The sequence below is a fragment of the Ixodes scapularis genome, unplaced genomic scaffold (assembly GCF_016920785.2).
Source record: "Ixodes scapularis isolate PalLabHiFi unplaced genomic scaffold, ASM1692078v2 PGA_scaffold8__174_contigs__length_109621045, whole genome shotgun sequence".
NCBI lineage: Eukaryota > Metazoa > Arthropoda > Arachnida > Ixodida > Ixodidae > Ixodes > Ixodes scapularis.
Window position 1 is genome coordinate 96,513,307 of NW_024609883.1, and position 12,262 is coordinate 96,525,568.

The window sequence follows — 12,262 nt, forward strand, 5'->3', positions numbered from 1 at the left end:
ACTTCATGAAGAAAGATTCGAACGGTAAAACAAGTGACAAATATAAATCTAAAGAAAACAACAATGAAACTCGGAATCACTGGAGAATCGACGTTTGAGTATGGAAGTTTATGTGGTGTGCTTTCTTTCCTGATCAGCCTCCTTTTGGATGTGGATACGCTGACACCCCGAGTTCTGTAGACAACAATTTTTTTTTCTCGGCTTTAGAGCCACCTATCGCAAAGTGGTTCGAACTGGAAGTACCGTCCACTGGTCCCTTCCTACCTGTAAAGTGTGCACCTCCCACGATGAGTGGTATTATCTTGACAGCCTTTGACGGTCAAAACTGGTTCCCATTTAGTTACGCCGCCCAAACTAAATTTCCACCTGGCTTCGCTATGCCAACTCTTTTTGTTATAATAAGTATTGTGCCAAGTGACGGCCATGAAAAAGTACCCGTGCGCCGAAAAGCAGCACCTCGCACAACAGGTTATTACGCAACAGCTGACCGCAAAAGCCCTTGGCGGCCAAACCGCGTGTTGGCCGACAAATTTGTTTTCTCGGCTTTGAAACCACCTTTCGTAAAGTTGTTTCAATTGGAAGTACAGTTCACTAGTCCCTTCCTACCTCTAAAGTCTCCACCTCCCCCGACCAGTGGTATTCTCTTGACAGCCTTTTCATGGTCAAAACCGGTTCCCATTGAGTTACGTCGCCAAAACCAAATTTTCACCTGGTTTTCCTATGCCACCGTTTTTTTGTATAATAAGTACTGTGTCATGTTACTGTCAAGTCCAAGCACCTGTGTGCCCAAATCTTCACTTTGCACAGCCCGCTATAACACAACATTTTGGGTTTAATATTGGATATCCCGTGCAGCTTTATTTCTTTATTCGTTAGAAACATAACTTTCACACCTGCTGTCTTAACGAAACTTGGTACTCTTTGTGCACAAACTTAGTGAACATCTCACTCGCCTTCAAATATCATCGTTCCAGCAGTCCTAGGTTTACACCGACGAGCGAAATAAATTTCCCACTCAGAGCAATTATGGTGGCGGCCGTCTTGTTTTTCGGAAAATTGCTCCAAATCCTTCTTCGGCCGCAACTAGAGAAATTACCCCTAATAACGACTCAAACTCAATATATAAGAAGTGGAGAACAGCTAAATGCCCTTCTGCCCCAGCACTCATGCAACGTCACCCCAACTTATCGACTCAAAAAGCAAAAGTTTCGCCCGTGCGCGCTTCCACCGCCACAGCTTGGCATGCGAAAAGGCGCCGCAGGCTGCCGAACGCGCCTCACAGTCGAACGCCACTTCCTCCGCTAGCGGCGCTGCGCGCGTTTTTCAAAGCGCCCCCTATACACCTTTTCCGCATAGTCGTCGCCATTTTGCGTGTTGCAGCGACAGCCGCGCCGTCTGGCGCACAGTTGTTGTGCGCCCATTTTGGTATGCGGAAAGCAGCGTTCTTCCTAGCTCCCGCGTTGTCCCCATTGACCCCGTGCATAGTATTTTCATTGTTTTCCCTTTAGTGAGTTCTTAATTTGTTTGATATTGAAAGTGTGAATTATTCTTGTGTTCTGGCGTGTTTATTCGCCTTCATGGCGCCCGTTGTTGCGCCAACAGCGCCGAGAGGTTCGTCGCCAGCGTCGCCGGTAATCGAAATCGGAGGCATGTTCACTTTTCCTGAGGACGTTTAGCAGTGTTTACTCTTCGCGTGTTGTTGTTTGCGAAGAATGACAGCCTTCTGCGAATGACTAACGGAGGGTTTCTATGCGCGAGCGAGGGCGACCCTGGGCATAGAAGTATCATCGTTTAATCTTCGAAATACTCACAATGGGAGTTGGCGACGCGGGCCGAACGGTTTATTGTTATGGTGCTTCGTCGAGGTACGATCGCTAGTTACCGGGACATCTCTACTTCGTATGACGTCCAGATGCGTCGGAACTATTCTGGAGAGGGGGGTAAAAGGGGGGGGGGGGAGGGCGACTACGATTTTTCGCCCTCTTTTCGTATTTTTTCCATTAACGTATTTTACGGGTGTCGCTACCGAGCAACACACAAAATTATAGTGCACATCCTCGTAGGAATGAACGGAATGAAAAACAAAGCTTGAGTAGCCAATAACAATCATTACACTCAGGGTCTTACATTTGCACCACAAGCTGCACAATTCGTTCTACATTTGACTTGTCGAGGCCTATTACTACGCTTGTACATGTCCGTTTCTATTCTGCCTATTTGCTTTTTTTATGCGCTGATATTGCATCGCTTCCCCGCTGATATCAGCGTGGAAGCGATGCAAAGTGTATACGTTACAGCCGCATTCGCTTTGCGACTTCTTGTGTTCGGTGCACAATTTGCCGCGCGCTATCTTCCGTTTTCGGAAATTGCTGCTGCAGCCAACGACTGCGCAGTGGCAGCCCGATGACCAAATATGCGCGGACATGATACATCGACGTATTAACCCACCTTATTACAACTCACTTCGCTGTCAAGGGCTTCAAAACCCATTTAACGCGCACCACTTCAGCATCTTGTCAGCCGGCTAGGCCTGCTCCCGCATACCGACTCTAAGAAAAAAAGGGTGTAGTCGGGTGCATCGGGCCCTCATGCACCCTTTTCCTAAAAGATGCACCCTGCGTTTCCCAGCCAGTGTACTTGTACACCGACAATGAGCATCCTCCTCTCCCTTAAAAACCCCTAGGTGTATCAGTGCACCCCCACGCTAGCCGCGCGCCTCGATCAGCTTGTGCTTGGATTCCTCTTTGGGGGTCACTCGTTGGGTTTGGCAGTTTCTTAGGAAGTATGGAGCTATCCCATTCACTCGGTATTGACAGTAGAGTGGGCGCTATGCTTGTTTTAGGCCAATTGGGTCTCCGGGTAGTATCACGTGCTTATCTCCAAGCTAGAGATAAGGCAGAGCACGGCATCTGCCTGAGGGCCAAGGCCACGGATAGCATCCACTGCACTATTAACTTTGGGTCGAACTTTCAAGAGGATATAAGCGAATAATCCTTTCGTTGTGTTCATTGTTGGGTTGCCCCTGAAGATAAGCCTTTGCGAGGGCACCCCCTTTTGGCCTTGAAGGAGCTGCAATTTTCATACTCCTTTCTTTTTTCTTTCTCTCCATAAGCTGAAAGCACGGAAGAAGGTAAAGGTTTCATAGATGACTCAGTATCTTTTTTTTTTTTATCTCGGTGCTTCCCGTCCTAGTTTCTTGTGCGCTGTGCCGCGACCAGCGGGGCTGCCGTAGATTTCGTCCGCGACGATGTATTCGAGTGTGCCAAGATTTTTGTTCGAAAAGTCCTACGAGTATATCGGCAACAAGCGAGTTCTTCAGAAAAGCCCAAGGAATTCTTCTGATGAGTTTAGTGTTCGGTTCGTCGAACTACTGCTTCTGCTACATTGTGTTGGATCTTCACGGACCCCTTTCCTTTCGTTTTTGTGTTGTTCTGCAGTGCCCGTGTCGACATATATTTCGGATTACATATTTCGAGTCCAGCGTTTTCATCGTAAGTGGTCTGCAACCTACTCCTTTGCAACAATTGACAGTTCCGTTCCGGATTACTTCTAGAATTAGGCAGTGTTTATTTTCTAGCAGCCGGGAGAATAATTTCCCCGAAATTATATCGGCAGTCGCCTGCCATTAGCTGACTACAATCATGTGACAACCGCAGGTATAATACTGACTTTCTTATTCTCCTGGCGTTTTGTGAAAACACGTTTTTGCCGATACACGTTTTGTAGACACGTTTCATCGACACTACATCGCCATTCACACTCTTACGACCAAATAAGACTGAGAGAGACCAGACCGGCTTCTAAGCATTTTGCGACTTCTTAGGACCGGAAGCGATGCTGCCGAGCTGGTCCTAAGAGATCGCAAGAGGCTTAAAAACCGGTCTGGTATTTCTCAGTCCTACTCGGTCGCAAGAGTGTGAACGGGCCTTAACGTTTCATCGTCACTCGCTACCTAAAATGGCACGCCTTAGGGACATTTTGTCGCGCGTGTATCTCTGAGGCGCGTGCTCACCGACCCAGCCGACCCGTTCGCGCTACTTTGTGGCGACAGTCTGCGGCGGCCCATTACGAAAATGTTAGCCCACCTGTCCCACCCATACACGTCACTTCGCGGATACATTCTGGGGCGGCTCATTACAAGAAAAGAAAGGAGAGAAGCTAATATAGAAAAGCTAATCTGAGCTGTCGACAAAACGTCGTTCGATGAATTAATGGCGACTGCCGGTGGAATATCGTGGAAATAATTTTATCGGCTGCTGGCAGAATGGACACTACCTAAGACTCACCCCCGGTTCTTGTTTGCTCAGTAATCATTTCAGTTGTGTAAAAGCTTCTTTGTACGTCTTCAGATATGACAGATTGCTTGCAAGTTTGTACTTGTTTACGAAATAGGCCGTCTAATAAACTTCTATGAGATTTGAAAACAATACCGTGTGTCCGTTTTCCTGCCTTTTTGCAATCACCGGGGCGCATACATTTTTTACTGTTTTCCTTGATGTCTTAACAAGGTTTATGGAGTTATGAAACGGGTGCATTAAGTGCTGCGACCGTGCACCTTTGAATCGGGTTCATCTGTGTTCTCTCCGAATTCAGTGAGTGTAGAAAGAGGTGTAACAGTACACTACTGAACGGGGTGCTCCTGTGTTCCCTTTGAGAGCAGTAGGTGTAGAAAGGGGAGTAATGGTACACTATTGAGTGGGGTGCATCTGTGTTCCCTTTGAGTGAGGCGGGTGTATGAAGCGGTGCAATGGTACACCATCGCACGGGGTGCATCTGTGCTCCCTTTCATCTCATTGGGTGTAGAAAGAGGTGTAGCCGTACACCATTGAATGGGGTGCACCTGTGTTCCCTTCGAGTGAGATTTCTGTAGAAAGGGGTGTACATGTGCACCACACCAACGGGTGTACACGTACTCCCATATTTGGGGTGCACTTGTATTCCCCCAAAGGGTGTAGTATATGTGACAAGCACTTACACCCCCTATGGGTGTACCCCATGACACCCTTTTTTTTTAGAGTGAAGTGTTAGAACCGGAAGAACTATTCCCGCTGTGCGCCGAGTCGCCGAGTCGAGGCTACGCACGTCACGCGCTGGGTCGAGGTTAGACGGAAAAGGTGTATAGTTCCCGCACGGAGTGTATACTTCGTTCACCGCCGCCAAACCGACAGGCTGGTGAAAGCTACGTGCTGGTTCGACCAGTGAGCCGTCGGTCTTGCACCGCGTGACCACGCTCTTTACGCAGGCTCTCTGGCGAAGAGGGGAGTCAGTGTTTAGATTCAACCGATGGATTGGACCGACTAACAGTTAGCTTCCATCGACCTGTCAGCTTAGCGGAGAACAAAGTATATTGGGTAGCTAGGTGCCTTTGTCTTCTCTTGCACTTCAAGCGCGTACGAACACCCAGCCCTAGCGTCCGGTGCAGGCGGGTGTTCGTTTTTGAACAGTGAATAGGGACAAATGCAGTTAGTTTCTACGCCGGACGCGGACTTAACATTTCGCCGCCCTAAGCATCCTTTAACAGTGCACCCCACCCCCTCCCCCGCTCCCTATGGCCAGCGGCCATGGGGAGCTGGAGTTGGGGGGGGGGGGGGGGGGGGGAGCAAAGTTCGGAGTTAAAATCTTCAAAAGTAGCTAGATTTGGAGCTAGAACTCCCAGAGTAGCTGATTTCGGAGCCAGATTTAAAAAAAGGAGAGCCACTTAATTTGGAGGCGGTCACAAATTGGCAGCCCCCAAAATTCCAGGCCCTAAACAGCTGCCGACTCTGCCCATTGGTATATGCCCACAAACATTCCTACCAGAGCTCGGCGTTCTGGCGTTCCCGTGCGCTCTCGTCACCTCCTCTCCTTGAATTTCTCCCCGTATAGTCACGGACGGCTGAAGAAGCGATTGGCTGCAATTGGAAGGACAGCGGGTAGACTTCAGGCTCTGATTGGCTGCAATCGGAAGGAATAAGTGGGTAGAGTTCCAGCCAGCTAGTACATTTGGAGTTCACCAACTATCCTCTCAATCAGAGCCCAATCAGAGCTCGCCGTTCAGACGTCACCGCAACACCTGCGCAAGAAGCAGACGAACTTGCGCTTCGCCTAGACTATATAGCGTATGCGTCTTTCCAGCGTTTACAGCACACGAAAAAAAAATGTCGAGTCACTGCGGGACGCATGCGTGGCGTCTGTTAGCTCGCAGAAAGGGAATACTCAAAACTTGCTCGACAGCCCAGGAGACAAAGAAGGCAGAGCCCGGTAGGCAATTATTGAAATGATCCTTAGTAGCAAGCCGTTGAAGGGGGATACGTTATGTACCACGTTGTATTGTAAACAAACAAAAAAAATTTGAAGTTTGTGTTTTTTGTGCTCTTAGGGGTTTCGCATTATCCGTTCACATTTCGTATATTCATTAGAAAACATGATTGCGCTTTGAAGACAGGGACATAGGAAGAACAGACACCACAGAGCGCTCTGTGGTGTCTGTTCTTCATATATATCCCTGTCTTCAAAGCGCAATCATGTTTTCTAACGTACCATACCAACTTGCCCAACAATCAGCCCTTGTCATAGCGCTCTGTGGTGTCTGTTCTTCCTATGTCCCTGTCTTCAAAGCGCAATCATGTTTTCTAACGTACCATACCAACTTGCCCAACAATCAGCACTTGTCGTATATTCAAATATTCCTGAATCTTAAATTTTTTTTACAGTATCCGTTTTCTTATCTGTTCTCTCTACGTTATCGGGAAGGTGCGAGTCTCTGTGAATATGTAACTTTCAGCTGAATTCATTATGTATTCATATGAACTGTGAAGCCGGGGTCACACCGCTTATAAGCACATCATCTAAAAGGTAGTCTGCAAACAGATTTGAGCGCGAGTCACTGCGAGATGCGTGCTTCGAACGCCACATGGCAATGAGTTCAAGGAGCAAACTTGACAGACGGCGGCATTCGAACCATGCACGACACTGCAGTGAATCATAGCAGACTGTCTTTTGTATGATGTATGAGCTGTGCGACCCTGCCTTAAGGGTTCAGTACCTCACCAGGCTTCCTAGTCTTTTGCACTGGCCCCTCTTCCGTATCTTACCCGAAAGAAAGAAAACGAAAGCAAAAGAACGAAACAAGCTGGCCACCTATAAGAAGTGGGCCGGCCAATTAGCCCCTTAACAGCAGAAAAGTAGGTACAGGGATATATTTTTTCTGAGAGCGCACGCGGAGACAATTCTGCAGAAACGCTGGCGTTTACATCAACAGGAAGCGACGTCGACACGAGCGCACCAGGAGGAAACGGCAGACGGCAGCGCGTGGGTCGCAGCAAAACACTCTCGATTCTCCGCCACAAGTAACGAAGTTCCTGTAGCGGCGCGCGCTGAGCTAAAAGTGAGACCAAGGTTGAAGGGTCTACCTCCCTCTGCCCCTCCCTCTCCTCCCCCCAACCCCCTGCCCGCGTCTTCCACCACGGAGCAATTATCGGAATGGCTAGGGCCCATCCGGAGCAAGGCTGAAACCTTCAGAACGCAGCCGGCTGGTTCGCTCTACGAGTGCGGCGAGTATCATCCATCCACCCGCAAGCTGACAGCGCGGTAGAACCTACGTATTCGTCGGACCAATCGGCTTCCTCCTTTTCATCGTGACACTCAGGTCTCTTCGAGAGTGGGTATGGGGCGAGAGCGCGGTCACGTGGTGAAAAATAGACGCGATTTGTTTAAAGAGCAGGCCGCTTCCGCGGCACTGCCAGCGGCATAGCCGCGGCGGCGGAGCTCGGGTTAGATGAAAGCGCTCTGCCGTCTCGGGCTTCTTGGCCCGGGTCCCAGAATCCCGATCGGTGCGCGGGCGACACCCTTAGCATGTTGGATGGAGTGGTTCGGGTTTCAGACTTCGCGCCCCACCTCGACGTCCGGCCTCGGTATCTAAATGCGACGATCTCCGCCGACTGACGGCGGGGGCGGAGAGCGCGAGGTGCCGCGGCGTGAAGGAACTTTGGGGAAGCGATATCCGAGTCGACGGAATAACTGGAGCGATATTAGGAAGTGTTAAGTAGATCGTTTCGATGACTCCAATAACGATACCCGATACCCCGCCGAGGCCATTGCGCACGCATCGTATCGTTATCGGGACGCGTAATCGGAGATATAGGAAATACCTATTAAAGTTCGCTAATTGGGAATTTTAGTAGATCGTTTCGATGACATGATTACGATATCCGATAATGATACCTTGCATGAGCTTAGGCGTCAGTGGAGACTCTGGTATCCTTATTGGAGGTATCGGAACGATCTACGAAACTTTCTATCCAGGGAATTTTAGCCGACCGTTTTTGGCATTCCGGAAACGATACCAGGTTCGCAACCGACGCCTTGACGAATTTTTTTTTTTTAGTATTGTTATTGGAGTTATTAGGGAGGTTTCGTAGACCGTGTTTCCCCCTCCGCTAAGCCCTCCGTAACGAAGGAGTCGCTACTGCGCTTGCGCGCCGGTAGTCTTGACTGTAGAGTTCCGGGTATCTCAGCGGGTTGCGGACAGCGTTGCGGGATGGCGAAAACCATTTACGAAAACTCCCTAATGGAACGACCTACTCAAATGCTCTCTTAGGGAGTCTTAGCAGACGGTTTTTGCTTTCCGGTAGCGATACCGGATGCGTAGCCGGTGCCTTGACTCATCTTTTTCTATCGTTATCGGGTATCGGTACTAGAGCGCAAAACAATCTACTACAACTCCAGATAAAAGTTCTAGCCAAATGTAACCGTAACAACGTTACCGACACGTATGGGAACCTAACAAGGAAAGCACTACGAAAAAAGAAAAGACGTTTTCGCCAACTGTTTCTTTTTCTCGTGCTGCCATCACAAATAAAACCGCAGTATTAGACGTCGGATATCTACAACAGAGAGTTTTAGCTATTTGTTTCTTTCCCATCCGATAAGGTACGATGGACACTCTGGTACCAACTGCGCATGTGCGAGTATTTCTGCAGTAGCGCATGCGCAGTTGGTACCGGAGTGTCCATCGCACCGTATCGGATGGGAAAAAGACGGTTCCCTAAAAGTCTCTAGTAAAAGTGCAGAGACGACGAGAACCGTGACGATGCACTTTTGGAACTTCTTATCTGGCTCAGTTCGGAGTCTACACGAGATTCAGAAGACGCCCAACTTGCGTTGTCGCGGATTGAGGAAACGCAGTAAAAGGGACGCTGCAGGTGTGCTCACTTGGAAAATGACTGGAGCCAGAGAGGAATGGTGTTTTGCAGAGATTTGGCCATCTTTTTCAATAAACACATTTGTACTACATCATACGCCAGACTGACAAATTTGTACTGCGATGTATTTTTATGCTGTGGGGACAGCTCGTTTCGAACGCAATTCCTATATCAATTCACTTCGACGTACACACTCACGTTATATGTTTTGTTATTCATACCGAAGATGGTGACAGTATCTACGCGCAAAGTTAAATAAATTGTTGTACCCTCTTATACAGTGTTGTCTTATACAATGTTGTCAACTGCACAAATAAAATAAATTTAAAAAATTGAGCACCTCAGTAAGCATGCAACACAAGCATGCCCAGGGTGTCTATCTTCATTTCTCAGTCTCGCCGCACTCTCAAAAGTTCCCGGTTTTCTTACTCAGTCTCAGGTTATCTAACATCAATGTAGGCTTCCACACTCCCAATGTTTTGTCTGTGTGTCTTTTTTTTTAATGCTAGCTAACCAGACGTGTTCCCGCACTTCGTCATTTCTTACTTTCTCTCCCCATCAAATCACAGTTATGGGCCTCTTTTCGTGCTTTACGGGGAGACGAATACACGGACATTTTTCACGATGGTCGAAGTATAGAACGGTTAATCTTCTACGTAATATGTAGACGGACAGGCGGTTCAGAAATCAGTCATCGTTTGCCCCTACCGGGTGTGGGCATTGAGCGCGCGCATAAGCAAGATTCGTGTGAAGTGAATAAGCGCCTGAGCTCGTGCGCCTCGGCAACAGCAGCGCCACCTCAGTGCAGATGTGTCAGGGTTGCAGGTTGGTGTATATTGAGCTGTCGTTTTTAACTGTAACCCACAAAATAACGCAGAAGATAAGATGGCTATCCGCTGGCACCCTCGAATCGGAATTTTCCGAAATCCTTGGGTTGGAGGCTCGGAGCTCGTGCTGGTCCTCGCGTGTGAGCCCTTGGGTATCGCACCAAGGACGGAGCGACTCACGTGTGCACTTGAGTCCCTGGCGGAAGAGGCCGTAGAGCAGCGACCCGCAGTGGTCGCAGAACGTGGGGCTCATGTAGTTGTGCACGCGGAACAGGTGGGGGACGTCCATCTTGAATCTTTCCCGTAGATACTGCATCCCGTCGGGAAGAGAAGAAAGTAAGGAAAAGTTGATGGTGTTACCATTTTGGAAGGGATTGATAAACAATCTACGACGCTTTTACTGAGAGCAAGCAAACCCCAGCTTTTTCTCTTTTTCTTTTTATAAAAAAAATAAAAGTGATATGCAAAGAACTTGTTGAGGGAGGTCGTTTACAACTTTCTGTAACGCCGAATTAGAGCGCAGCTCTTAAGGAGGAGGAGGGAAGGGTAATGAGGGGAGAGAATACCCCCCATACAAAAATGGTCTATGGACGTCTATGGAAAATCCTATGGTGAGCTATCACCTTCTATGGCCCTCTATGGTCAGCCATAAGAAACCATAAAACTCGCTATAGCCACCTATAGAAAAATGTATGTCTTCAAAGCTTTAGAATCTCGACCATTCCGATTTCTATACCTGGCTATAGAATAATTTATGACTACGCAGCTATAGACTCGCGACTATTCAATATTCTTTAGCAAGCTATAGACATATGTATGTCCTTGATGCTATAGATTCGCGACTATTGAATGTGCTTTAGCCGACTATAGAGTGGTGTATGTCCCTAAATCTATAGAATCGCGACCATTGAATTTTCTTTAGCCCACTCTATAGCATTTTATGTCACCGAAGCTATAGGCCTCTGACCTTTCAATGTTCTTTAGCCGGCTATAGCGTGGTGTATGTCCCTAAACCTATAGACTCGCGACCATCGAACTTTCTTTAGCCGTCTCTATAGTGTTTTATGTCACCTAAGCTATAGGCCTCCGACCATTCAACGTGCTTTAGCCGACTATAGAGTGGTGTATGTCCCTAAATCTATAGAATCGCGACCATTGAATTTTCTTTAGCCGTATCAATAGTGTTCTATGTCACCAAAGCTATAGCCTCCGACCTTACAATGTGCTTTAGCCGGCTATAGAGGGATGTATGTTTCCCGAGCTATAGACTCGCGACCATCCAATTTTTTTAGTCGGCTCAATGGTTTGCTTAAACTATAGGTCCGCGACCCTTTTTTTTTTTTTTTTTTTTTTTACTGCAGATGTACGAAAGTGGAAGAGAGTCATTCATGCGCTCGATCGGGGCGAGAATTTTTTCAGCCAAATTAACGTCGCGTACGTCGCCGCGGCTATACGCCCGCGATCAGAAAAGCTTCCTTAGCTGCCTATAGGACTATTGCAGTTTTGCCGGCTGCTTTCCCTGCACATTGCCTTATTTCGGCGTTGACGTCATCTCAATCTTCCGTTTTTTAGCTCTAATTATCTGTCGTTTCCAGTGTATTTTGTAAGTATATGTATTTCATAGCGCGCCTTCTACTTTGTCCATGTCCCTGCCATGTTTTTATTTCTTTCTGCCTGCTGTGTTAAATATATTTAATGTTTTTTGTGTATATTTCGTCGTTCTCGACGCGGCGTCAAGAACGCTGCCTACGCCACTACAGAGGTGAGCTTTACTCTTGTCACGACGGTTTATCGCGCTATAAAGCCGTCCATTGGACTCGTATAAAGTCTCGAGAGGGCGGTTTCGAATGCCGGTGGACATGTCATCGGTGTAGGTTGAGCAACGATGTAGCAATCGCGACGCGAGTGCTGACTGCGCCTCGATCTGGCCGGCCGCGCTCGCTCTGTGGAAATGTAAGCTTGGGACTCTCGAGCCCTGTTAGCTTACTGAAGATGCAAGACACTACTTGGTCGTCGCGAATCCTTTGCCCATCGAATGGCTTCGAAGCCGTTCCAGCGCCCGGCGTATACCCTACGCAGTGTCCTCCAACAACCGTTCGCACAGCATCGGAACCCTCCGTCTGCGAGCCCCGGCGGTTCGCCGTCGCGGGGATTATGTTCGCGGAAGTTCATGTTCGCGGTGTTTCATGTTCGCCGCAGGAGTTCATAAAATGCTCCCATTGAAGTCGCGACGATAAATCGTCGGCGCTCGCA

The 12,262-nt window shown here is 48.3% G+C and overlaps 1 protein-coding gene across 3 annotated transcripts in view; it reads right to left on the reverse strand.

Moving 5' to 3' along the window:
* The window catches only part of LOC8031570 (putative protein kinase C delta type homolog), a 257,938-nt gene that overhangs the window by 58,833 nt on the left and 186,843 nt on the right, over window positions 1-12,262 (reverse strand). For all 3 annotated transcript variants that reach the window (XM_029979728.4, XM_029979727.4, XM_029979729.4), the window contains exon 10: window positions 10,190-10,319. In XM_029979728.4, the coding sequence (XP_029835588.3) occupies window positions 10,190-10,319 (130 nt within the window). The remainder of the gene's footprint in view (window positions 1-10,189; window positions 10,320-12,262) is intronic.